The sequence below is a fragment of the Lactuca serriola genome, chromosome 9, assembly GCF_051521515.1.
Source record: "Lactuca serriola cultivar US96UC23 chromosome 9, Lser_US96UC23_V15, whole genome shotgun sequence".
Classification (NCBI taxonomy): Eukaryota; Viridiplantae; Streptophyta; class Magnoliopsida; order Asterales; family Asteraceae; genus Lactuca; species Lactuca serriola.
The window spans coordinates 224,570,445-224,598,438 of NC_136416.1; the positions used below are offsets into that span (position 1 = coordinate 224,570,445).

General features: G+C 34.5%; 3 protein-coding genes across 8 annotated transcripts; 2 read left to right on the plus strand and 1 right to left on the minus strand.

The window, feature by feature from the left end:
* The first annotated feature begins 11,683 nt into the window (after positions 1–11,683).
* Positions 11,684–15,188, plus strand: LOC145073389 (ATP-dependent caseinolytic (Clp) protease/crotonase family protein). Of its 2 annotated transcripts, none has more exons than XM_079019940.1 (10): positions 11,684–12,046; positions 13,067–13,168; positions 13,359–13,481; positions 13,599–13,658; positions 13,734–13,830; positions 13,920–13,993; positions 14,074–14,127; positions 14,469–14,552; positions 14,665–14,790; positions 14,870–15,083. In XM_079019940.1, exons 1-9 carry the CDS (start codon positions 11,747–11,749, stop codon positions 14,758–14,760), a joined length of 990 nt encoding a protein of 329 aa, XP_078876066.1. In that variant the 5' UTR covers positions 11,684–11,746; the 3' UTR covers positions 14,761–14,790; positions 14,870–15,083. The 2 variants fall into 2 exon arrangements, with proteins under 2 accessions (XP_078876066.1, XP_078876065.1); XM_079019939.1 differs by having other exon boundaries at positions 11,685–12,046; positions 14,883–15,188.
* Positions 15,189–16,630: 1,442 nt separating this feature from the next.
* On the plus strand, positions 16,631–20,069 carry LOC145073335 (Phospholipid/glycerol acyltransferase family protein). 2 transcript variants are annotated; one of them, XM_079019886.1, is made up of 7 exons: positions 16,631–17,109; positions 17,632–17,750; positions 17,837–17,902; positions 17,986–18,183; positions 18,320–18,438; positions 19,136–19,241; positions 19,357–20,069. In XM_079019886.1, exons 1-7 carry the CDS (start codon positions 16,890–16,892, stop codon positions 19,810–19,812), a joined length of 1,284 nt encoding a protein of 427 aa, XP_078876012.1. In that variant the 5' UTR covers positions 16,631–16,889; the 3' UTR covers positions 19,813–20,069. The 2 variants fall into 2 exon arrangements, with proteins under 2 accessions (XP_078876012.1, XP_078876013.1); XM_079019887.1 differs by lacking the exon at positions 16,631–17,109 and adding an exon at positions 17,166–17,188.
* Positions 20,070–21,219: 1,150 nt separating this feature from the next.
* Positions 21,220–27,994, minus strand: LOC145073337 (Polynucleotidyl transferase, ribonuclease H-like superfamily protein). 4 transcript variants are annotated; one of them, XM_079019889.1, is made up of 15 exons: positions 27,722–27,994; positions 26,112–26,285; positions 25,746–25,802; positions 25,538–25,603; positions 25,290–25,423; positions 25,081–25,190; positions 24,742–24,867; positions 24,556–24,626; positions 24,405–24,464; positions 24,089–24,144; positions 23,939–23,999; positions 23,195–23,462; positions 22,105–22,286; positions 21,696–21,994; positions 21,220–21,541 (listed from the first exon to the last, which is right to left on the minus strand). In XM_079019889.1, exons 2-15 carry the CDS (start codon positions 26,199–26,201, stop codon positions 21,418–21,420), a joined length of 1,704 nt encoding a protein of 567 aa, XP_078876015.1. In that variant the 5' UTR covers positions 26,202–26,285; positions 27,722–27,994; the 3' UTR covers positions 21,220–21,417. The 4 variants fall into 4 exon arrangements, with proteins under 4 accessions (XP_078876015.1, XP_078876016.1, XP_078876014.1 ...); XM_079019890.1 differs by having other exon boundaries at positions 23,195–23,342; positions 26,112–26,299; positions 27,722–27,993; XM_079019888.1 differs by having other exon boundaries at positions 26,112–26,299; positions 27,722–27,993.

Genomic DNA, 27,994 nt, shown 5'->3' on the forward strand with positions numbered 1-27,994 from the left:
ACACATGTCCACGCAAATCAAGGAAGCTCAAATAGAAGCCTTGAAATCTGAAAATGTGGCAGGGGAAGCCTTAAGAGGAATGGATAAGAATCTTGAAGTCAGGGATGACGGAGTTCGTTACTTCATGAATCGGATCTGGACGCCGAAGTTTGGCGGATTCAGAGATGTTGTCATGGACGAAGCCCATAAGACACGATACTCCATACATCCCGGTTCAGATAAGATGTATTTTGACCTCAAGAAACTGTATTGGTGGCCGAACATGAAAGCCGAAATCGCTACCTATGTAGGCAAATGTTTGACTTGCGCCAAAGTCAAGGTGGAATACCAAAAGCCCTCGGGATTGTTGCAACAACCAGAAGTACCCGAATGGAAATGGGAGCGGATAACCATGGACTTCATAACCAAGTTACCCAAGATGACTAGCGGACTCGACACCATCTGGGTGATCGTCGACAGGTTAACCAAATTCACGCACTTCCTACCAATCAAAGAAACGGATAAACTGGAAAAGCTAACTAGAACATACATCAGCGAGATTGTACGACTGCATGGTGTACCAATATCCATTATCTCAGACCGAGATAGTAGATTCACCTCGAGGTTCTGGCAGTCGCTACAAAAATCTCTAGGAACAAGGTTAAACATGAGTACTGCCTACCACCCACAGATCGACGGCCAGAGTGAGAGAACCATACAAACCTTAGAAGATATGCTAAGAGTTTGTGTGATCGATTTTGGTAAGGCGTGGGACACCCATTTACCATTGGTCGAGTTTTCGTACAACAATAGCTATCACACTAGCATCAAATTTTCCCCATTCGAAGCCCCCTACGACCATAAGTGCATATCACCTCTGTGCAGGGCTAAAGTGGGTCACACACAACTAGCAAGTGTACAAGCAACCGAAAACACTCTCACTGGACCAGAAATCATAAGGGAAACTATGGAGAAGATTGTTCAAATCCGGGAGCGACTGAAGGGTTCAAGAGACAGACAAAAGAGTTATGCAGATAAAAGACGGAAACCCTTGGAATTCCAGGTTGGGGACCGGGTACTACTAAAAGTCTCACCCTGGAAGGGATTAATATGCTTCGGAAAGCGGGGGAAACTAAACCCAAGGTATATCAGACCATTCGAGATCCTTGCCAGGATCGGCCCGGTGGCATACAAACTTCGATTACCGCAAGAACTCAATAACATACACCCTACCTTTCACGTATCGAACCTAAAGAAGTGCTTGTCCGATGAGACCCTCGTTATCCCTCTGGACGAAATTGAAATCAACGAGAATCTCAAATTCGTAGAAGAGCCAATAGAGATCATGGATCGGGAAATTAAAAGAACTAAACAAAGCCGCATACCCATTGTGAAGGTCCGTTGGAACGCCAAGTGAGGACCTGAATACACCTGGGAACGCGAGGATCAGATGAAACAAAAGTACCCGCATATTTTTCCAAGAACTCTATCTTAGATTAAATTTCGCGACGAAATTCCCTCTAACAGGGGGATGATGTGACAACCCGATATTTTTCAAGTCAATGTAACATTCAAAAAGTCAAATACAATGAACAATTTGGAATCAATGAAATTAGCATAAAAAATGAAGTGTTCTAAAATCTAAATTGGGATGCATAAAGTCTTAGATATCGTGCCAAGGTTTCCAAAAATATAAAGAACACTCGAATCCGAGTTATAACGAAGAAGTTATGACCAATCGAAAATCCACAACACACCCGGTAAAACACTACTAAACGTAAAAAGTGAAACTTCAATAAAATACTTTTTAGCCTTAGGTATCTAAACGAAGGTCGTAGATTATGTTAAACCATGAGCATGCATAAAAAGAGCGCCCAAATCTGACTTCGTATGAGGAAGTTGCGATTTTTCTAAGTTTTGGAACAACGATAGACAGCTAACAACTCGAAATAAAGATCGAGCGGTTTTTAGCCGACGCAACCTAAACGAGAGTTGAAGGTCTCCACAATAGTAGTACAATGGTAAAAAAACAGACGAAAACAGACATCGGATAAAGAAGTTATGGATTTTTAACGAAATTATCCTGTCCCGGCCTATTAAATAAAATATAATTAAAAATAAAGTCAAAATTAGCCGACGAAGTCTAAATGAAAGTTGTAGAGTATATTCCCACCTTCGCGTGGATATAAAGAACGTCAAAAACGGAGCTCGTATGCGAAAGTTACGCATTTTTGAAGTTTTTGGCACGCATTACGAAGCTTATCCGAAGGAGTACGCCCAACATAATGAATGGAGGGCCTCGGATCGTCCACGTCACCCCTACACTCTACTACAGTCCCATCCGAAGACCGGAGACCGTGACATCATCGCTGACATACGCCCTACGTACGAGGGTACGCCCCGCGTACTTCGGAGTACGCCCAACGTATGAGGGCAGTTTTCCTCACCTATAAATACCATGTGAGACCTCCGACTTTCCTTGCCCATTTCCTATTTCTCTCTCACTTTTACTCCATGTTTAGCATCCCGAGACGATCCCGACTTCCCGGTTTCATACCTCAGTCCCGACGAAGGTCCGAAGCCCCGAGATTCCCGAGAATCTCACCACTTTCCGGTCAAAGTGATGCCCGAGAAAAATCTCGTTTTCTTCGAATCATCACACTTTCCAGGTGAGTTCATACCCCTACATTTTCAAGTCTTTTCATGTTTTAGGGAGGGGGGGGAGGGGAATACAAGTACAATACGAGAAAAACTTATCGTTTTATACGTATTTAAATACATCATTTACATTATTAAAAGTGTTAAATAACATCGATATCAACGATACAATTTACATGCAAAGTTAAGTATTATACCGAGTTTTTATCACCAAATGGAACACACTTTCGGAAAAACTATAATAGGTATGGTTTACGGATTATTCATTACATATTTACGTAAACTTTGTAAAATTGAAATATTTTCATCTACATGAAATAAAGACTTTTCTTTTCGTAAATCTATTAATACTAAGTGTTGTGAGACATTCAGCTTCAACGTACTCACAAGTACGTATTTCAAGTTTTGTATTATAAACCATAATCTCTTGGAGGGAGAGTGTGATACTTGTGTATAGATCTATACGGGATTGACAACCCCGCACCTAATCTGTTAGCTATAGTTAGACCGGCAGGTCTGGGGTGACAAACGTCATAACACTACAACGCCTGAAGAACGTTGTTACAGGCAGTCTGGGTCAATAGCATGGTTATAAAACTCACACGGAAGTATTAAAATGAGTTTGATTTACGAGACTCTTGAATGCATTCAGTAAATACAATATTTGAGTATAAATACACTTTTTGAGCACGAAAGATGCTATTGCACTCCAGCCTTTGGAACTTTTCAAACTTTATGTAGAAAATATTGGATTTTTTGGAAAACACGTTCAGTTGTTTTTACTAAAGGACATACAAATTTCGGTACAAAAATGCTTATGAACTCACCAACTTAATTGTTGACACTTTTTCAAAACTACTTGTATTTCTCAGGGAATCAGTAATACATGTAACCATCAGCTTTTGGAGAAGGAACGCTAAGGCGTCTATTATCAAAACATTTTAAATCATCATATCTGTAATATTCTTTTGAAACATTTATTACACGCAACAATGTAAGTTTTTATTATATTTATGATGGTTGTGTTTACTTTCTTTACAATATTCAACTGTTATGATACTACGTGAGGTCACCCACCCCCGAATGTTTCCGCCATTCTGGTTTGGGGGTGTGACATAGAGGAAAAATATGAACAAATTTAATAAAAACAAAAATAAAATACAAAATGTACAAAACAGAAACTTTTGGGATCAAAAGTTGTCAAACAATTTAATATCTTTTATCAGCACACACCTGCATGAGTAGCTCTGGTCAATCACCAATATTGTGGTTCACTTAAACACAAAGGATATTTGCAAGTTGGAGATATTATAAGTGATAAGACATTGCAATTATATTCTTAAATAGACCGTGTAGCTGACGACGACCAAGGATATTGTTGTCCACTTAAATTCAGCAGCGAGATATAGAGTCAGTCTTTAGTCATGGATCAATTCAATTTTAAGTGCACTAGAATGTGTTCCCCATTTCACGACATAACCTAGTAATCAAGGAATTTCCAAAGAACTCTTTACTTTAGGTGAGTGTTCAATTATATAAGAGAGAAGATAGACATAGAGATGCATATGTTGTATCCCTGGTCGGATCTCTTCCAAAAATGCAGAGGGACAACATATGACTAACATAGATAGAGGGATAGAGAGATAGAAAAATGCATATGTTGTGTCCCAGGTCGGATCTTCCGATCACGCAGAGGGAATAACATATGACTGACATAGATAGATAAAAAGATGCATAAAGAGAGATGCATATGTTGCGTCCCAGGTCGGATCTCTTCCAATCACACAAAGGGGGCAACATATGACTGACATAGAGGATAAGAAAGAAAAACAATTTCACACCGACCTACTTTATCAAAAACCCCCAGTCACCCTATCAGCACCAGAATTAAGGACATAAGTTCGTATGTCGAAGAAGTGTTGAGCCACAATTCTAGATGATAAGTAGCTTTAATGTATCTTGTAGGCTCCCTTGTTTATCTCACTGCTCAATCTATCCAAGCATCGTATGGTCAGTCCAAATGTAACTATCTAAGTCCAGATGAGTTAATACTGTCAAGTCCTTTCATTGTCAATAGTGTCTAGTCCTTTTATTTTGAATCCTTCGAGCCTACCAGCATATTGAACACAGAGTCTAAAAAATTCAGCTTCAGTGCATTACACGTATTTCAGATTTCCCTCTAACAATAAACTTCATATCACTTCCCAAAAGATTATCAAAAGAAAATGGAAGAAAATAAGAAATACTAAATAAAATTGAAAAAAAAAATCAGTCTTTGAAACGCATCATCTTAAGAAATCCCATAAGCACGATCATGGTTTTAAGAAAAATTTGGCTTTTGGACAATTAAAGATCAACATTATTATCACATAGAAGAGAATAGTCAGAAAATTCAAATTGTAAATCAACAATTGAAGTTGCATCTAGATGACCTGAGAACAACAAGCAGATGCAAAAGCATATTCAGCCTCAGTTGTGTTTCAATTCCGGAACGAAGTTAATAAATTCAAGATTCAACACGCCTTTAAATACGATCCCCATTTGTGATCCTTTCTTTCTTCCTTCCTTCCCGCAAAGGACACATACCTTCACTTAGAGTTCTGAATGTTGTGCAGTTGAGAGATGTCTCTTATAATGTGTCTGAAACAACCACTATCAACCTACCAAAGTCTGATGATATTCCTCCATAGCTGCTCCAGCAAAGAGTGCGGAATTAGTTGGTCTTTGGAACCAACTCCATTTTGAAGTTGGGTCTACCATTACTATCTACACAAGATACTCTTTCCGATGACATATCCTATTTATCAGACACAAAAGATGAAGAAATGTTAGAAATATTAGATGATTTAGGAATGTAAACTTTTGGTACCCACTGTAGTCCGGTTTAATCCATTTCTTGTTTGATCGGATGAATGCCTCAACACTCGTTTTAGAACTTGAAACTGATCGCTGAGATGACTTCGACCTAACTGATCTTTGTTTAACCGAACCATCTCTTGAATTTGGCATCTTGTCCAACATCCCCTTCTTGTCCTTGGGAGTTTGATTCTTGGCCTTTTTAGCATTCCAGTCACCATTGCGTGAATGCGAACTCGAAGGCTTTCTTTTGGAAGGTCTCCCCCTTGATGCGTTCTCCTTACCTTGTTTGTAGTAGAGAACATACGAACGATGTGGGCAAGTTCTAGCAATGTGCCCAGGAATCTCATAATTAAAACAAGTCTGTCTTTTCATATAAATAATATTGCAACTTGGTCCTTGTCCAACTGAAGTTCGTTTTAAAGAACTTCCATAAGCACAAGCACAAGAACATTTATTAGACTGCTTGACAGATTTTTGTGGCTTGGAGTTTTCAACAGTGGGAGTATCATCATCACATGCTTTTGAAACATTTTCAGTAGAACTAGGATTAATTTTGTCCTGATCACTCCCATCTTGCATTGTTACTTTCGTTGCACATGAAGTAGAAGAATTAGTATCTTTCACCTCATCACTATTAGTGGGGGCAGATTGTTCATTCTTAACTGAATTTGATACCGGGGGCTGGCCATATTGTGCAAGTATATCTATCTCCTTGGTTTCAAGAGGCAGAGTATAGTTATCATTGAATGGAGGTGGAACACTATGATATCCTAGACCCTCACCCTGTTTGTCTTTCCACTTTAATTGTTTCTCAATCATAGTCTCAACTTTCTTACTTGACACATCAAATTTCTTAAAATTAAAATTTGCATTTCAAACTTTATTTTCAATGTGTCAAGTTCAGCAGTTAGATTGACAATCTTTTCTTGAACATAATCATAGTGTTCACATTTAATGTTGTATTCTTTCTTAATTCTTTTAAGATCTTTGGTTTGGGCATCTAGTTTTTCTTTTAAAGGTTTTTGGGCCTTTCTGAGAGTATATCCTTCAGATTTTAAGGTCCTTAATGTCCCTAATTAATAAATCATGTTGATCACAATAATGTTTAAATTTAGCTTCACAAGACTGAGAGCATGAAACTTCATTGACCTCATTGGTACTGTTGTAAGAATTCATTATTTACCGAAAATAAATGCTTCTCTGACCAAAAACACCAAAGGATGGTTGAATTAATGCTAACCAAGAACCTAACTGAATATGAGACTTCTCAAAACCAAGAACGAGGCTTTTGGACCAAGAACAAGGCTTAAAAACCGAATACGAGGCTTTGGGACCAAAATCTCAGTAACCGAGAAGCTAGACCGAAAATGCGAACCCAATTATGTAGTGATATGTGCATATTTAGTTATAAAATTCATGCATTATCTTAATACTTTATGTTGATTTTATTTTATTTAATGAAAAAAAGGTGCTTAGTTAGTTTAGAATTTCATTTTTCAGCAACAATGACATGATCGGATGGAAAAGGAAGCGAAACTAGCGATTGGAAGCTTGGAGATTGGATTTTGAAGAAAGAAGGTTGTTGCTGGACAACTTGACCACTCGTCAGTGTTTTGGCCATATCTCATGAACCGTAACTCCGATTGACGAGATTCAAAATGTTATGAAAACTAGACACAATTTCGGACGACTTTAGTGTTTTGAGAAAATGTTGATTCCAAGAAAAATCAACGAGTTGATTAGACAATTTGCGATTCTTGACGCTGACTTGCCGTACACGAGATTTTAATGACCAACTCGACGAGTTGGGTCACAAACTCGTCGAGTTGGCTCTGTTTTCAGAACTTATATATAGAAACACTTCTCATTCAAACCCTAATTAATTAGGGAAGCTTTGGACGATTTTTGGAGGTCAGAAGGGTTCTTGGAGTTGTGGTTTTCGAGATTTCAACTTAGATATCAATTTGGAAGAAGATCAAAGGCAATAACACATTACTTTTATCTTAATCTTTTGCATGAACCATGTTTCAATCATTAGATTTCATTTTTAGTTTGTTATTTGCTGTAGATATGAGCTAGAAACTCATTACTTCTGTTTAGACTAGATGAATTTATGAATATGGTGTGATTTTATGGCTTGGATTAATTTGATTTGGTGAATTTTGTTTTGTTAAGCTTGTTAGAGATCCTCATGTGTTGACAATAACTATTTTCTGTTAATTATCAAGTATATTAAGTTGCATGAACATCTCTTAATTGCCTGTCTCGTATAATTTATGTGAAAACAATGTTATATGCCTAGGAATAGTGAACATGAAACTAGGGGTTAATTATAAAATAGGTAGGTCAATGTGTGAGCTTGTGTGATGAACCATCATACAAGAAGTTAATTGAATTAGCAATTTAATTAGCTAACTACAAGTCTTACTAAACCCGAATCAATAAACTAGGAAACTCATTAGTTTAACCAACTGACCACTTTTGAATTGGTTTGTTTTCTAAGGATTAGTAATAGTGAACATGAACCTAATCACATTAATCGGTAGCCAATGACAAATTAATCCATTGCACGTGCCATAAAACCAACCATAAGAATAAGTAAGTCAAACCTGAACAGAAGTCTCCTTTAATATTGAGTTTAGTTGATTTTTATTTGTTTTAGCGGTTAATTGCTTTGTTTGAGTGTTAGATAAGTGCTTAAGTTTCTAGTCTTGAAAAACTAGAGAAAACCTCCTTTCTTTTGTTATTTTTTTTATTAAGATAATTCTAGTAGTTAGTTTATTTACCGTTTCCTGTGTTCGGTACCCTGCTTGCTTAACTATGCCACCAATTGACGGGTACACTGCCTTTTGTGTGTCTAAATTATATTTACAAAAGTAGGACTAAAACTAGTGCAATAAACAGACATCATGTAGACCAAAGACTCTAACCGAGATCTCAAAACCGAAAACCGAAGTTGACCTAACCGAGAATGCGAGGGGCTGAAGTGCGGACCGAAGACGTGGACCGAGAAACGAACTGAAAATGAAGATGTACTGAGAACTTGAGTACCGAGAACCCTAACCGAGAATGTGAAGCCAAGACCGAGAACACTGAAGCCGAGAACTCTGACAGAGAATGCGAGGCTGAGAACTCTGACCGAGAATGCAAGGCTGAGAACCTTAACCGAGAACGCGAGGTCGAGAACCATGACCAAACCGAGAACCAGTAGCCGTCACCGAGAACAGCGAGGCAGAGACCGAGAATGCATATGACCTAACCGAGAACGAAGCTAGCCGCCGAAGACTCTTGAAGCCCTATCCGAAGACGAGGTCTGCCGCTGAGAACTCCAAGGATTGTGACCGAAGACCTAAAAAAAAAACACCAAAAACACGAAATTTTCAAGTTTTAAAAGCCAAACTCGATCAAAACTCTAAAATAATGAAGAACACGAAGAACAAACAACCAAAATTTCGTCAAAAATAAATCAAAACGCCAGAAACTCCAAGAAAAACTCCAAGAAACGGTTAAAATCTTGCCAATTCGATTGATACTAATCCTTAGCTCTGATACAAATTGTAAAACCCAATCTTGTGATGTATCAATCGATTTCACTATGATGGTGCGAAATCCCAATCTAGTGAATGATGCAAAATGTAATATAGAATAAGAACACAACGATTAATCTTTAGTGCACACTATTATTGATTAATAGCCGGGTACATGAAATTCATAATGACACTCTTGGTTCTCTCTGTCTCTCTAAAACATGATATGTGCTTCTTGGAATGATCAATTGAATGACTTATATAACACTATATATACCAAGACCTAAATACAAAGGCCAAGCCCAATACCCAAAATCGAAATCACTTACATCCGAGATCAAGGAGATTTCGGTCCTAAACCGAAGACTATAAAAGCATTGAAAAGCAAATTATAAACCACAAATTTATGTCCTAACATAGATGATATGCTACCTTCCGGAGTCTGTAGTTGATTCAATATTTAACCAAAATATGATTTTTTTTTTTTACATTCTAAATTAAAGTACAAACACTAAATTATATGCTGAAAAAAAAAATCAAGTAAGACTTCATATGAGTGAGTTATGTACATTTTAAAAGTGTGACATATTCCAAAAGAAAAAATGCCGAAACAGAAAATACACAACATTGATATGTTGTCTTCCAAGGCCTATAGCCGATTCAATATCTAACCAAAATATGTGTTTGTACAATCTAAAATGAAGTACAAACACCAAATTACATGCTGAAAAAAAATTCAGTAATTTTTACTTCATACGAATGAGTTATGCATATTTAAAAAAAGGAGAAAGATTAAAAAAAGTTTTGAAACAGAAAAAATGCAACATTGATATTCTTTCTTTCGGGTCATGTATCTAATTCAATATCTAACTAAAATATACGTTTGTACAGCCTAAAATGAATTACAAACACTAAATTACATGTTAGAAAAAAAAATCAAGTAATTCCGACTTCATATGAATGAGTCATGCGTATTTTAAAAAATGGAAAAAATGTCAAACCGGTTCCGATTTTTAGAACAGAGACTGTTTTCATAATGAAGAACTAGTAGTCGGACCTTATTACCAATTCTGGTTTTGATTTTGGTTCCGGTCCGATTCCGGGTAAGCTCATCCATATATATATATATATATATATATATATATATATATATATATATATATATATATATATATATATATATATATATATATATATATATATATAAGTATCAATTACATGTAAATGTAAAGTTTTATATGAGGGTTTACATAAATTTAAAGGGAAATCTTTGAAAAAATTATAAAATTTTACCATAATTTACTAAAAAATCCCAAACTAAAATTTGTTTACGGAAAAACATGAATTACCAGTAAAAATGGCGATTTGACCCATTTTTCCCTGTTTACCGGTTTCATTAAAATCTCATTATTTTACCATAATTTACGATTAACTCCCAAACTAAAATTTAGTGATGATTTTGCCCTTTTCTCCATGTAATATACATTTTACCGATTTCATTGTTGACATGAACGCCTAGTTATTAAATGAGTTGATGAGATGAATATGTTAAGTTATATAATTTTATGTTTACCATAAAACTTGATATATCCTGATGCATTGTATATTTTCTAGAATATAAAATACATCCAACGAAGACTGCAATAATTACATAAACTAGCAACAACTTCGTTATTTTTACGTTTATAAGAAATTTCTAATTGTCTATCTAAACTTATGTAACTCAATATATTCATCACATCAGACATCAACTCATTTCCTGTTGTTTTTTTTTCCTCGAAACATATATTTTATTGGTTTCATTGCTGACCTAAATGCATAGTTATAAATGAGCTCATGAGATGAATATCAAATTTTACAGTAAACGTAGCATTATATAACTCATCGCATTCATCTTATCAACTAATTTAATGACTAGGTGTCCAAGTCAACAATGAAACCCATAAAATATATGTTATATTGAGAAAATAGTCAAATCATCACTAAATTTTAGTTTAGGACTTATTCGTAAATTATGTTAAAATAATGAGACTTTAATGAAACAGGTAAACCGAGAAAAAGGGTCAAATCGCAATTTTTACCGGTAATTCATGTTTTTTTGTAAACAAATTTTAGTTTGAGATTTTTTTCGTAAATCTCTCTATACTAATAAAATAGTAGTTCTTTTGTCATGTGTCACCATGTTAGGCATTGTAATAAATATTATGACACTTGTCAATCTATTGACACTTGTAATTAATATCATGACATTTATCAATCTATTAATTCTCCATTTCAAATTTCAAAATTTAAATCACATTTTAATTACATTAAATTAATAATATTAGAATAAAAATAAAATAAAATTTATACAAATTATAAGATGATATATTTTACGTATTTATTTAAATCAACGATTATATATATATATATATATATATATATATATATATATATATATATATATATAACTAAAATAATATCTTTCAATTAATAAGTTATTTAAAATTATTAATTAATAATTTTGAGTTTTTACTTAAAAAATTTAATTAATTTTCTAACCATGGTTTCATGGTTATATTATAAACTAGCGAGGTTAAATTATATTACTTTTTCGAAGATTTTCTGAAAAGTTAAATTACATAAAAACTCTTATCTTTATATATTCTCATGATACAATATCCAAATCCTTGCCTTTTTATTACTTCCTTAAGAAGAAGCTCCTCTTCTGTGCGCACCCACAGATGTCCACGAGCTTGAGCGTATCGATGGCGTCTTCTACAATCCCTTGTTGTTCACCCCCCTCTTCTTATTCATCGCCGTGGTTCCGACGAACCACGGTTAAGACCCACTGTTCACTGCTCGCTAGAAACAGTATCAAAGCTCCGTTGCCTCCGCTAAACCCTAAAGATCCATTTCTTTCCAAACTCGCATCACTGGCCGCTAATTCACCGGAAAATCTCCTTAATCGACCGGTTAACTCCGACACGCCGCCGTACTTGGACCTTTTTGACTCTCCAACGCTCATGGCTACTCCCGCTACCGTACGTAACATCTATTTCTTATTAGTTATTACCTAATTTTGTGTGTTTGTTTCGTATATCCTTGTAGTCGTTTTATACCCTGTTGCTAAACTAGTACTAGCCCTAGCTCAATTTTGAGCAAATAGACAAGGTATTTACATCTCGTGCATTTAAAAACCACTAATCATGGAGTATACTTTATATTTTGGACTGTGTTTTAGAAACTGGTTCTACTGTTAACGAATTACATGGGGCCTTCCCTTAAATACAAGTGGAAAACACATTGTAGTGCCTTATTTCTGCTCTTATAGAAACTAAGGATGTTGCTTGTTGTATTATTCTAGGATGAATAAAGAACGTATTGTAAAACCAAAGTTGAAACGATATGAATTTCAAGTCTTTACACAAATCAAGCAGTTGGTTCTGAGATTTGTTTCTGAAAGTGAGAGCCTTGACATGGAACCAAGGTTCTTCACATGTGCCATATTTTTCTTATAGCTTTTTTGACACATATCCATGGGCTCATTGTAATTCTAGCCCTTTTTGATGATAGGGTTATATGCAAGAAATGGAAATGTAATTTCATTGATTTGTTTATTACATCATCTTAATTTCATTTCTTTCTATTACATCATTGTAGTTTGAAAAAAAAGTACCAATCATAGGAATGTCGTTCAAACAAGTGTTTAATCATCATCCTAATTTCATTTCTTTCTAGCCCTTTTTGATGATAGGGTTATATGCAAGAAATGGAAATGTAATTTCATTGATTTGTTTATTACATCATCCTAATTTCATTTCTTTCTATTACATCATTGTAGTTTGAAAAAAAAAGTACCCAATCATAGGAATGTCGTTCAAACAAGTGTTTAATCATGACATGCGAAGAGATTGAAACAAAATTTAGGGATGAATCACCTTTTATCATTAGTAAATTCTCCCTTAATTGTGTGATGGTTAATAATATCTTAATTGTTTGCATTACATTTTACTTGATAAAACTTAAATCAATAACAAAATAATCATAATTTTTTCTAATAGGTGGAAAGATCTGTCTCTTACAATGAACACAGGCCAAGAAGGCCACCTCCAGACCTTCCATCATTGCTTCTCCATGGGAGAATAGTGTACCTTGGCATGCCAGTGGGTAGCTTGTTCTTGTTCTTACTTCCATTTATTTGTTATTATAATAGCATCCAATTTTCTTTTCTTTCTATTAGAGTTATGGGAAGAAATGAAAGTAGGATGCTATAATAAATAAATCAACAAAAGTATGTTGCTATATCTATCTATACATAAAGACTTATGGAGGCGTTGTATGATTATGTATCAGTTGGTGCCAGCTGTCACTGAGCTGATCATTGCAGAGTTAATGTATCTTCAATGGATGGATCCCAAAGAGCCTATATATCTTTATATAAATTCTACAGGAACTACTCGTGATGATGGTGAATCAGTGAGTTTGTTTTCTTGAGCTTCCTTCTTTTAGCTTGCATGTTTTGGGTTGATGTCATCATAAATCAATAAAAGTAGTTTGCTATCTTTTGATAAAAGAATGATTTTATATGATTAGGTTGGAATGGAGACAGAAGGTTTTGCAATTTATGATGCTATGATGCAATTGAAAAATGAGGTAACTTTTTATAAGATCTCTGAACAAATATATGCATATTCATTCAACCAATCATTTGCAACCTTTTATGTGCAGATACATACAGTTGGAGTAGGGGCTGCTATTGGTCACGCATGTCTATTGCTTGCTGCAGGGAGTAAAGGGAAAAGATTTATGATGCCACATGCAAAAGGTACTCATATAATAATTTATATATTTTGTTATATATCTTTTCTTTATTTATTGTATTTGTATTTGAAGTAATGAGTATGTTACTTTTAGCTATGATACAACAGCCTCGTATTCCATCATCTGGATTGATGACAGGAAGTGATGTTTTGATACGTGCAAAGGAGGTTGGTTTTAACATTTAAATTTGCTTTTTTTTTTTACCAACTTCACCTTTTTACTATTTATAAATTATAATTACTTACAGGTCATCATTAACAAGGATACACTTGTTGGTCTCTTGTCAAAGCACACCGAAAATGTGAGTCATTGCTCTTTTTTCTTCTCTCTTTTAGGCTTTGTACCGTGATTGGGACAAAAATCACCCAAAAATATGGAAAAGATGTTGATACCCTTCTCATCTTCATCATCTTAAATAGCCCTAGAAAGCTTGTCTAGTCCAATTTAATTCAATCCCATGTAATTATCAAGTTAACCTTAGGAGGTTGTGTGTGTGTTACATGGAACAAGAGTGGAGGTAGGGAGTGATAAAAGGATGAGGAGGGCATTTATGTCTTTTGCACAAATACACAAGAAAAGAAACACTAATTGGATTGGATGAAGATATAATATACTATATTGATTGTTGTTTGATTAAATCAGTCAGTGGAGACTGTAACACAAGTGATGAGAAGGCCTTTTTATATGGATTCCACCAAAGCTAAAGAGTTTGGTGTAATTGATAAGGTAAACCCAAACCCAACCCATGTTCTAATAATTCACTAATATTTTTTGTATTATTGTATATCTTATTTAATTTATATTATAATCATGTGATTTGATTTGATTTGGTGTTTAGATACTGTGGCGTGGTCAGGAAAAGATCATGGCAGATGCAGCCCCACCAGAGGCGTGGGATAAGAATGCTGGGATTAAGTCTCTTGATGCAATGTAGATTATTCTCTTATACTCTACTCTACTCTAGGTAAAATGCCCTTCCTTGCTTCCTTTGATACGTATGCTGTAATTAAATCTCTTGACAGCTTAAAAACTAATGTTATCAGATTTTGGGTGTAGGATTGGATTGGATTGAACAGACAGACGACAGGGATGGAATGAATATTGAAGTTCCCTGTTGTAAGAAATATGATTAATCTGTTGTTTTCGAATCAACCCAACCCAAAGATTACACTAAATTGTGCCGGATAGTGTTCTACAACATAACTTAGATATATGGCATTATCACCGAATCCTCAGAGTAGGAGGCTTATTTCAGTATTTCACTGTTGAAAACTTGTATACTGAATCATGCTTATTTTTAACAAAGAAAAAAAAACTCGTAGACCATATATATTGGAATTGGAACTGTCATATTGGATGGAAGATCTCTCTAGACACCCGTGTGCTCACCTCACAAGGTTTCTGACCTTGACCAGACCCACAACAGGATGGATACAAATTAAAAATGCAATTTAGATCGGTTTATGTGAAAATACATTAATTTCAGTTATATTTTATTGTTAAATACATAAACATTTTATGGTTATATATAAGGGTGAGATTGATACTGGAACAGTGGGATAGAACTGGTATTGAACCAAAAGTTCCGAAACAAAATGGCACAAAAGTAATTCAGTTCGAGAAAATAGATTTAGTTTGAGCTTAGAAGTGAGAAAAATACTAACCAAAAGTTCTGAAACCAAAATAGCACACAAGTATTGATTTGGTACCATCATTGTTTTTGTTCACCTTTATATATATATATCTTTTCTTGTTTTGAGTTAAACAATGCTTTTCTCTACTAGTTGGAAACAAAGGATTACTACTAATTAAACAACTTTGTTTATTAACTAAGAAATCTTGATATATTTCAAATATGTACAAACATGAAACAACCGTTATCATTACAACAACTTTACGAAGTGTTTTATAAAAATCTTTCTATAATTTTTTTCTAAAGGTTAAAAGAAAAGTAAAAAGGATTTGACCAAAGTTAGAGTAAAGCTCCAATGTCAACTGAACTCTTCAACAACTGTTTTTTTAATTTTACAAATAATTTTGTTTTTTATATACTACATGACAGATTTGAGCTTTTGGCCCCAAGCCTTTAATAGAGTAGCCTACTTGACCCGGGATGGAATTGGTATGGTACCAAGTTTTTTTTCTCTAAACCGTGTACCGTACGAACTATAGTTGACATAAGAATTTAATTACTAGTATCGTACCAAGTACACTTGGTACCAACTAATTTGGCTGCCAACAAATTTGGTTAGTACATATTGGTATTTGGTATATACCAAAAATTTTAACTAATATATACCTATACGTGAATATGAGTTGAATTTGTGGGCAATTGGTCGTTGCTTCACTTGCTTGTGTTAGTATTTTATCTTTTGAAAACGACTAAAAGTATTAAAAGAGACCCACCTTTAGCAAGTTGCCTGAGGAAGTAAATGGAAACAATACAAGGAAAGGAATGAGAAGTTAGTATTCCTTTTGAGTTTTAGCGTCATGTGCTTTTGTATCATCGATTTCGTGCTCTTTAAAAAATAAGTATCAAGAAATCTGTTAATCAATGTGTTAGTTTATAAATTCCAAGACTTTTTATTTTTTATTCTAATTAAAACATGCAAATATGAGAACTAATATTTCTTTTATATATATATATATATATATATATATATATATATATATATATATATATATATATATATATATATATATATTGGTTGGTACTGTACAACCATGGTTTTTAAAATACTGTTAACGAATCAATACTACGTAATTAGCATAATATTATTAGTCAAACATATTGGTTACCAAACAAGGCTATCGATTTTATTTGTTTGGCTGGTAACATGTCGCCCCGACACAGTTCGTTCATAAAGTAGAACACCAGAATTTGAGTTATTCCGTGAAACGAATCAACGATTGGTTTTCCTCAGTATTTACAAGCAGTTTACCTGCAAAACGATTTTTTTTCCTAAGAAAAAAACCAAACAAACAACCTAAAAGGCCAGTCTCACTCAACTTTCCTGTGCACTATCCCCCCTAACTCTTTCCCTGAGCATTAATCTGATAACGATGGAGGGTCGTTGGTTCCAGAAGGAAGATCGGTGGAAAGACAGAGCGCTATGTTTACAACACCGCCTCAGAGATCGTTTCCGAGTCGTTGTCGACCAACACCGTCGCCGACATAGGTCCAGTGGGTACGTTTCCTCTGCGACGCAACCCTGGCTTCAACGCTTTCGCCATTTCCGAAGTCAAACATTAGCCACTTCTTCCACTTTATACCGTAAAAGAGGTTCGGCTAAAACCTACTACAATTGAATTGCCTGCCTGTATCCATAATTCACTTTTATCTGCGTGAATTGAAAGAATCAGTAAGATAATCTTATTTTATGGCAATAATTTTTTTCTTGACCTAAGGTGATACCTGCGTATATGAATTGATGTGGGACATAAGGAACACATGTGTAATCAGAAGTGGTAATGTTCAAGATATATGAAATCGTTTTAGAATTTCTTGTGTACAAGAATTGCAGTTCATTTTATGGTAGTGAAAATGGGCATTATTGTTGAAGTCATTTGCTTATAAATCTATCAGCTAAACCTATATGATTAACACATGAACAACAGTACACAATCCTTGTTGATTTTGTGAAGGTGATGAAGAAGCTATATATAATTAGCAAAGTAAATCAAACACTCCTTTAAACTTCTAGATATAGAGTACATGTCATGATGTTAGTGCATTTTTCTGTATCTAGCACATATGATTAGCAAAAGTAAATCAACTGTGTTTTTTTTAATATGTAATCTGCAGTTAGCAAAGAGTTTGATACAGAAGAGGATTCAGTTCTTACCCAAATACTTCAGGCTGTTGCTGTTCCTGTTATTGGAAATGTTTGCCATGTTTTCATGCATGGACTAAATCATGTCCAGGTAAATGAAATGATCTCAATTAAGTCTCCTAATTTGTAATCACCTCAAAAACAAATGCTGGAAGTAGTTCTTGTTTTGTATTGCAGATATATGGAGGTGAAAAATTACAACAAGGATTGCTCAACAGACCTGATAAGACACCACTTATCACAGTAAGCCAATGATGAACATTGTGCTATGTTGTTTTTTCATCATTCTTCTACATATCCTTGAATGGGTTGTTTAATAAATGTAGGTAAGCAATCATATTGCTTCCATGGATGATCCATTGGTTATTGCTGCACTTCTTCCTAAAAGTCTTCTTTTGGATGCTCGTAACTTGAGATGGACACTTTGTGCTACTGATCGTTGCTTCCGTAATCCACTCACTTCTGCATTTTTTAAGTGTGTTAAAGTTCTTCCTGTCTCTCGTGGTGAAGGAATTTATCAGAAGGTATGGGTTCACGTGCTTTTTTCCTTGTGCAATGATCCTTTAATTTCTTTTCTGGGGTTGATTAGTTATACTTGACCTATCAAAAAAACATCTAATTGGAGATGCATTCATTCTCATATGGTTAATTTTTGGTTAGGGTATGGATGTTGCCATTGCAAAACTAAATAGAGGTGGGTGGGTCCACATATTCCCTGAAGGCAGTCGTTCCCGAGATGGTGGATCAACTATGGGTTCTATAAAGAGAGGCACTGCAAGGTTAGGATCTCATTTTCTCTTATATGCCTATTGCCTAAGGCCTAATCTTATCTTCTTACTGGGTGTGGTAAGAGATTGGGTCTGGTATGACTCAGTCAGATCTGACTCAATCAGCAACTATCAAACAAGGGTAGAGCCAACAAAACAATTAGGGAAGGGAAGTCTAGTGTAGGTAGACTGTGTGAGGTGATCAAGAATTCATGATCAACCATTTAGTTTTTAGTTTTCAAGTGGAAGGCTTTTTATTGTTTGTCTGACTTTAATATGGTTAATTGTCGCCTTTTTGTTGTCTTTATCCAATACTCAATATGGTTAAGGCCTAAGGGTTAAATGCAAGAAATAGAAAAGGTACTTTTATTGAGTTGTTTATAATATTATAGCATCCTACTTTCATTTCTTACCATAGAACATTCTACTTTGAATAAATCTACCAAATTATAACAATGTCATCCAATACAAAGCAATTTTCACTGCTATAATTGGATAGTTTTTTCAAAGCATGGTATCCTATAAGAAAGAGAATTCAAAGTACTATAATATGAAGAAATGAATGTACTATGCTATAAGTACACAAAAAATTTGAAAATTCTTCCACATTGTTAATCTTGGTTGCTATAATTTTTCATTCAAAGGGTTATTTTTGAATTAAAGTTGAATTAGCCATAATTGTTTACTAAATTTGAAAATTCTTCCATAGGTTAATCTTGGATGCAGACAATGCCCCGATGGTTATTCCATTTGTGCATGCAGGGATGCAAGAGATGATGCCTGTTGGAGCCTCGTTTCCTAGGGTTGGCAAAACGGTACAAATATTTGCAACCTGTTCTGTCATGTCATGTCATGTTCTGTTTGTCTTGTCATGTGTTGTCCTGTTGCAAAAAACACCATTCATGTTTCTAATCGGTGTGAAATTTTTAGGTGACAGTACTTGTGGGTGATCCAATCGACTTCAAAGATGTACGAGACTTGGAACAGGACAACACTGTTCCAAGGGGAAATCTATACGATGTTGTCTCTACAAGGATTGGTGATCGTCTCATTAAACTAAAAGCACAACTTGACAAGTTACTTCAAGTGCAAACCGACGATGTTGTTCAACATTTTGATGATAATAATGATAATAATAGCAATAAACAGGATCACGAGGAGTATTTTAAGGTTGAATCTTCTTACAAAGGCTTTGGGATTGACCTTATGGGTTTTGCTGCAAGAGGTTTGTTTGTGAATCAGAAAATGATGGAACATGTGGTTGAAGGGGGGATAAGTATAAGGCCTTTGCCTTTGAGGGCATGGAACAGTTTTTGGAGACAACTGTTGCATAATAATAATAATAATGGAGTTGCTTCACTCTCTATGTTGTCGGGGGCCACTTGAGACTTTTAGGTCCATAGAAATAGAAAGCCTTGTTTGTACCGTGTGTTTGGCATGCATTAGACTGGTAGCGAGTGAATGAGATAAAATAAAAATGTGGGACAAAGACTCCCCTCCTCATCTCTTGTCTCTTGTGTGTGAGTGTCCTTATTCTCATCCTTCAAAACAGTCTTAGAAAGCTTGTAAAGCCCTTTTTGGGTAACAAACAAACATGCAAATTGTTCATTTTAGATTAAAATGTATAACAACTTTTTGACTCATTGTTGAATGCTTATTTATATGATAAATTGTCATTATTTGCCGTTTTATGCAACTTACACATATTATGCAACCATGTTATCTTGTTAAATATGCTACATGATATATTGTGGTTCTAGAACGATATCTCATTGCATATTTGACTGAGGGAGGAGGGAGTCGTTCCCACCGAACCCACTGAACCCACTGCCACTGTGCCACATCAGTTTTTCTTTTTGATTTTTCTCCATCTTTCCAAACCCACAACAAACAGAAATCCTATCTTTCTTAACCCACTCAATTAAAAATATATATACAAAATAATCAAGGTAAAATCTTAATTAGCAATAGAGTTACCGCCGGTACCACTCCCTCTTTGACGGGTGGTTTAATTGGTTTCACGAACCAACTTCATCATCTCTCTCTACTTTCTCTCTCTCATTTTCTCTTGTACCTTAGTTGTTTAGTATTTTTTTTTTAATTGAGTGGGTTGAGTGGATTAAAAAAGATAGGATTTCTGTGTGTTGTGAGTTCGGAAAAATCAAAGAGAAAAGCTGATGTGACAGTGGGTTCAATGGGACTCCTCCCTAAGAAACATGCAAAAATGGGGAGAAACTGTGAAAAATCCTTTGTGTAAAGTGTAAACAGACATTAGTTAAGGCTATAGAGGCGAAGATAATAACTTACTTTGCCTTTGCCTTTCTCATTTATATATTTTACTAACGCATGCTGACAGCTGGAAATTATGGTATAATGATTAATAGAGAAAAAGGGAAAATATGTCATCATGTCTTATTACACTCCTAGCACCTTGGCACGTCAGCTTTTTAATTGTCAATTCATTTTGCTTCATTTAGCACCTAATCTTAACATTTAGTAAGGAGTGGTAGCATCAAATATTGTGTTATTTTTATTTAAAAATAATAATAATAAAAGGAAAAGAAAAAACAGCAAGCCAATCAAAATCCATTTCCCTTCTCTTTCTCTCTTTCCTCTCGCTACATGACTGGCGAGCCACTTTTGGCGATGACCTTAGCGAGTTTGAACAGAATGGCTTTGGCGATCTTAGCGAGCTGGAGGCGAGTCCCTAGCGAGGGCCACTCCCTCCAGCCTAAGAGTTAAGTGCCCACAAAAAACCAAAACCCCCACATGTTTCTTTTTCTGCAAAAATACTGACAGCCGAAGAGCAAGTTTTGTTTCATGGAAATGACAAGTCACCATGGATACAGTTATCATTCTTCACAATTCAAGGGATATTATACACTTTTTTTTTTAAATATCCAAATTTAATTTAAGCTTTTCTATAGAACACAACCTCACCCACCCTCAAAATTAAAACACCAAAAGGGCCGGATGTTGACCGGTTGACAATCAATGTTTGACCCCAACAAAACACAAACCTACTTCAGCCTGAGCCTGCAACTCTTCCAAGACCTTTACAAGATGTTCCCGAGGCATGTTTATGTCCACCTTCTCTGCAAGCATTTTCCTCAATCTTCATCCATCCATCCACATTCACATGCACATAACAAAATAACAATTAAAAAAATAAAAATCCTTACTATAAATGCTACTTCAAAAATATATGTTTCGACTTGTTCTTACCAATATAGGTAAAAACAATATATGTATGGGTAAAAAAATTGTACCTTCGAACAATTGCAGAGTCTCCATGACCTGAGCAAACTATTAGCATGGCATTGTTAGGTAAATTGGAGTAAATATTTTTTATTTTGGAATTCAATTGATTAAGAACTTGCTTCAAATCAGGTGTGACTGTGTACTTGATGCTTTTTCTAGCCTTGGACTTGTTATTACTACAAGTAAGCAAAGCTATCATCTCAGCCACTTTGGTATTCAATGCCACGTCATCATCCGCTTGTTTCTTGTAATAACTACTCAGTTCTGTAAACTGGGCCCACACAAAATGTACTTTCTCGTTTTTTACCTGTGGTTAATTAAATGGTTAAAGTAATAGCCTCCAATACATATGTAAATGTAAGTACATTGTTATTTATTGCATTTAGCCCATAATTATAGGATAAGTAAGTAAAGTACTTCTTTAATGGCTTTCGAAAGAGCTTCATCATCACAAGTCACAGGAATGGAATGTGATGATTCTGAAGCATATCTTTTCACTATTGATATATTATCAATAAAAGATGAGGCCTTCCCAGAGTCACCCAAAACTGTAAGAAATTTTTTCCTTGTAAATGATGGAGGTCGACCAAAATCAGGCCCTGTTTCAAAAAAAACAAGTGGATAAATTATACTGAACATAAAAACTATAGTGAAAATTTTTCAAACTATGAGATCTCATCATTGCCAGTTGCCAAAAGAATGATAGGTTAACACTTTTGTTTTATATAAAATTAGGGTGATATTACCCCCACCTTGCGAGGGTGTAATTTGTAAATTTTGTATTAGGTAGGACCATTTTTGTAATTTTTTTAAAATGTGGACCGTTTCTGGAAATTAAAGGGACAGTTTTAGTAACTTATTTTCTACACAGGGACCAAACCTGCCAACATACGTAAGTCTTAAAACACATGGACCTTTTCTGTAAAACAAATCTGCACATGGACCTTTTCTGTAAATTACAGGGACTCTTTTCGTTATTTATTTTCTATGTAGGGAACAAATTCAAACCTCACTTTTGTAAATTTGATATTAGGAAGGGGAATTATGTATTTTTTTTAACATACACACCATTCCTGTAAATATAATTCTGCACAGGGACCTATTCTGTAAATTACAGGGACCGTTCTTGTAATTTACTTTCTATGTATGGACCAAACATGTCAAACAAGCAAATTTGCCAGTATACAAAAGGTAAAGGGGTGGAAAATGTAGGTGTTCAGATTTGAGAGGGGTAAAACTGACATTTTACAAAGTAGGGGGTGGAAAGTGCAAATGTATCAAAGTCTAGGAACCAAATCTGCCAACATAAGAAAGTTTTGTGGCCAAAGTCTAAAGTAACAAACTTTTGCGGCCAAAGTCTAAAATAAGAAACTTTTGTGGCCAAATTCTAAGCCCATAAAACCCTAATATGTCTGATTAAATTGGTCTAAGTAATCGGGACAATATATTTGATACATAGTTAAAAGAAAGAATAAAAAATGAGTACAAGAGTTTTAAATTTTTTTACCATTTTTAATCTTTAAAAAGGCTAGATCCATTGCAGCTTTTGCATCCTCAATACTATCATGTCCATTTCCTGAACCTTGTATTTCTCTCTCAAGGAATTTCCTTGTGAGGACACGAAGTGCAATTTTGTAGGTCCCACCTCGCGAATGCTTGTATAAAACAGCAGTGTCAATCACCAAATTATGACAGATTTTTAAAGCCAATAAATCATTCTCCAATGAATGTCCAACTAAAATCGTTTCTCTATTAACTATCTGTAGAAACTCTTCCTGAAATTAAACCATGGTTTAGTAATTAGCAGTGTTGCAGAAATCGGCCTAATCGGCCGATTAATCGGCGATTAATCGCTAATCAGACCTCCACCGATGAGATTTATTGCTAATCGGTCACTATAATCGGGTTTGGTCAACACAGGTCAAAGTCGGAATTAATCGGACCTAATCGGACTTAATCGGACCTAATCGGGTTTGGTCAACGCAGGTCAAATTCGGCCCTAATCGGACCTAATCGCCGATTAATCAGATTTCTTTTGTAGGATTAAAATTAGATTTATAAAATTTTGAATAATTTTCTTAATAATTAATGGTCCCCGATTAATCCCCGTCTAGCCGATTAATCCCTAATCGCTAGTCCACCGATTAGCGGCCGATTAGCGATTTCTGCAACCATGGTAATTAGTATTTAGTAATTGGTAATTGTTGATTAATTTAAAAAACTAGACAATAGAATTTAAAAAACGGAAAACCTGAATGTCTTTTAGAGTTGTTGTGACTCCATTCAACATCTCACTAGTTATTCCACTATACCTGAATACAGAAACCTCTTATCAATATTATATACATATAAAAAGATTTAATTGGTTTGCTTATGTGGAAATTCAAACAGAAGAAAGTACCTAGTGTTGTAATCAGTTATTGCATTTGTTGGTTTAACCAATTTATCCAACAAAACCTGAAAAATACACCATAACTTTATTGTAAGATGATTAGGTTAAGTTTTATAAAACTTAATTCAGTAGACTATATTATATTATATTATATATATATATATATATATATATATATATATATATATATAGGTGTTTTCTTTTGACTTAATGGATAAACTTTGTATTTTATTTCAGCTACTTGTTTATTATAATAAGAGATAAGAGATTAAAGCATGATTAAATGTAAACATTATGGAATGAGGAAGCTCAAATTTTAAGCTACCTGTCCTTTAAAATCTATCAGTGTTACTCTTGTAAGCTCAAATCCCTCATTTGTGATACACTGAAATATTTCATGAAACAATATAAATGAAAAGGTATTCACCAAAATTATTATTATATTAAATCTTTGTAACAATTAACAAAATCCTTACCATTTCACAATCAACTCCCACTATTTCATGGGTGGGTTTTCCAGATGTTGCAGGAAGAGTTGAGAGAAAATCTGAAATAAAACAGTCAAAAGTTAAGACCTGAAACATTTGTTTTAAGCAAAAACTAACGATTGATAAATTAAAAGCAATGTAAACAAAGAAATACAAGAGGAAGAATCTGGTAACCTGATTGATCATGGATGTATCCATTATCTTCTAATTCCTTTGTGGTAAGGGTATAATAGGAAATTGGAAATGGGATGTTTTTCATGAGCTCAGAAAATGCCAAATCATCACGAATAGGCCATGTTCCTGAATAAATATCAAATAACAATTATTCTTATTTCAATTTCACATGCTAATTAATATCTACCAAAATCTTTTGATTATTATGCAAATACGTATAAACATGTCTTATATCATCCATAAATAAATTAAGTATAGCAAATAGTTGCATTAGCATAGCATTTTTACAGGGGCAAAATGACCGAAATGTCCTTGGAGTGAACTTAAAAAATTTGTTACCTTGTTCAGATATAGGTCTAGATTTCTTTGTAAATGTATCTGCTTCTCTTTTTCTCTTAACCTTACATGTAAGAAGAGCGTCTATAGTCTGCATTCCATCTGATACACAGCTGTGAAAAGATTAAAACATGATTGCTATGAGTCTATGAGAATAGTTATTAGTTATATTCAATAAACAAGTGAAGGGGCAATTATGTCAAAACACCAACCTGGGCGCTAACACTGCCCTTGGGATGCCACAACATTCTTTTAAGCTGTGTAGTATTTTAGACTGTGAGAGGTAGATTGCTGCATCAAGACCAGGGACATAAAGCATAACCACTTTTGGAATCAGAGGCTTATTCTGCAAATGAAAAACTAATCTTTTTAAACAAAAACATTGTTCATTTGTTTATATGCAAAAGATCCTACATTGAATAAACTCTATTAGAAAAGGAAAAGAATGAAGGGTCACAACCTTAATGAAAACCCATGATGGCATGAATCCTTCAGCAAGTACCCATGTTATAAGCCCCTGAACATCCTGTTAAGTTTACATAAACCCAAATCTTAAAACATTTAAACTTTAATGACTAAACTATGTAACTTATTGTAAAACTTTATGGCCGCATTTGTTCTGGGACAAGATTTTAACAAACAGGTCTTATGTGATTATTGAAACTCACTTCCAAGTTAAGAGTTGAATTCGCTTCTGGGGTCTTAAACTCAACACCTGCTTTTGCCTGTATTACATCCACGATAAAAGTTATAATACACCACAACCAAAAGAAGCAAATGTGAAACATCAAAATTTAACTCAGTATATGCCCATCGATTATTTCAGTCATTCAGCTCTTCTCTAGACCTCTTTTCCTTGTGAAATCTCCCAAATATGGTACTTTTTAGCTATCAATCTTAATGTTTTTTTATGAAACAATAACAACAGTTTTAGTAATAAGCCATTAAAGTCGGTCTTTTTGGGCATATAGTAGTATATTAGGTTAATACATCTGCCAGTTTAAAGAAAAAAAAATGAAGATTACTGAAAGAACCTGGGGGCCATAGACATCAAAAAACGCGTTGTTTGTATCGCTAGTAGTGCAGACTTCATCTCCTTTGGAATTGTTTATCGGAGAGCCCATGGTCTCCGACGACTATTAGAAAACGTCGGTGTTGAACTGCCGATGAGGAAAGGGGTATTGGGGGTTTCTGCTGCAACTAAGGGGCTGTTTGGCAGAATCTGAAGTTTTAAGAGCTGAATTTTTAAGAGGTCTGAATTTCTAAGATCTGAATTTTCAAATACTGTTTGGTTGAAACCTCTGAATTACAGTGCTGAATTATAAAAATGACAATTTTACCCTTCTGTGTTATTTTTTTGTTGAATTTAACGTTTTTGTTTATAACATAACCGAATCAACTATTTGAATAATTATAAAAAAAAATATAAAAACACCATATAAAATCTAAATTAAACATAAATGAAAATTAAACATTTATCCAAATCAAACATACCTCTATCATTACTTGATTATACTCAAAGCAACTAATTACAATAATAAAAGAAAATCAAAGATTATACCACAAATAACAAACCTATTTCTTAATTGTTGTACCCAAAACAATTAAAAGCTCCAAAACAATGATAACCTAAAACATATCTAAAAAAGTAAAAATCTTCTATTCTCTTGTTAATTTTCACTTATTCCCCAAAATACCCTTTCCGTGTAAACCATAATTTCTTTACTTCAATCCATAATAAATATGATGTTAATGAATGCTTGGTATGAATCTTCTCCACTAATAGACACCGCATGTTCAAGATATAGCATCATACTTTCATTTAGTGAATCCATAACATGTTAATAATCAATTAATTTTCACTTCTTCCCCAAAATACCCTTTCCGTGTAAACCATAATTTCTTTACTTCAATCCATAATAAATATGATGTTAATGAATGCTTGGTATGAATCTTCTCCACTAATAGACACCGCATGTTCAAGATATAGCATCATACTTTCATTTAGTGAATCCATAACATGTTAATAATCAATTTCACAGACTTCAGCATAGTTTCACAAGATTTCACAGATTTTTCAGAATTAATAAGCATACTTTCATAGCATCATTTCAGAAAAACAACAAATCAAAAGAAAAAAATACTTCATTTATTATTGTTGGAAAGTAGAAAAACAAGAGAAACAACAAAAATCAAGATTTCACAACAATGTTTTTCACATATTTCAGCAACATTTCACAATAAAAACGAAGAGAAACAAGAAATCAGCAAGATTTTCAGAAAAATTCAAGCAAAAACAAAAAGAAACAAGATTTCACAGCAAAAACAAAGGAAAAAAAAACCCGCGATTGCATATAACTATACGCCATCTGATTTCAAAAAAAATAAAAGAAAAAAACAACAAATTTTATATGAAATCACCCAATTCAGGAAAACAACAAAACTATACTCCATCTGATTTCAGAAAAAATAAAAGAAAAAAACAACAAATTTTCTATGAAATTACCCAATTCAGGGAAACATAAACTTGCAAAAATCATCGGTATCAGAAAACGATAGCACATCTGAGTAATCACTGATTTCAGAAGTTATTTGTGTGTGTGTGTGTGTTGATGAGAATAAAAGACCGAAGGCATGATATTACCTGTAGAAGTCGTTGCACAAGTCGTCGGAGGTGGAGGCGGAGGTGCTGTGGCGTAGCAATTGGAGGTGGTGCCGGAGGTGCTGTGGCCTAGCAGTCGAAGCTGGAGACGGAGAGGAGGCCGACGACTGCGAAGACGGGGAGGGAACACAACTTCGATAGATCGATGGAGGTTTGTGTGTTGATGAGAAGAAAGGAGTGAGGCGTGATTTCGAGAAAAAAAGAAAGAGCGAGAACTTTAGGGCAGCTGCGTTTGTTTGTTTGTTTTTTTTCTTT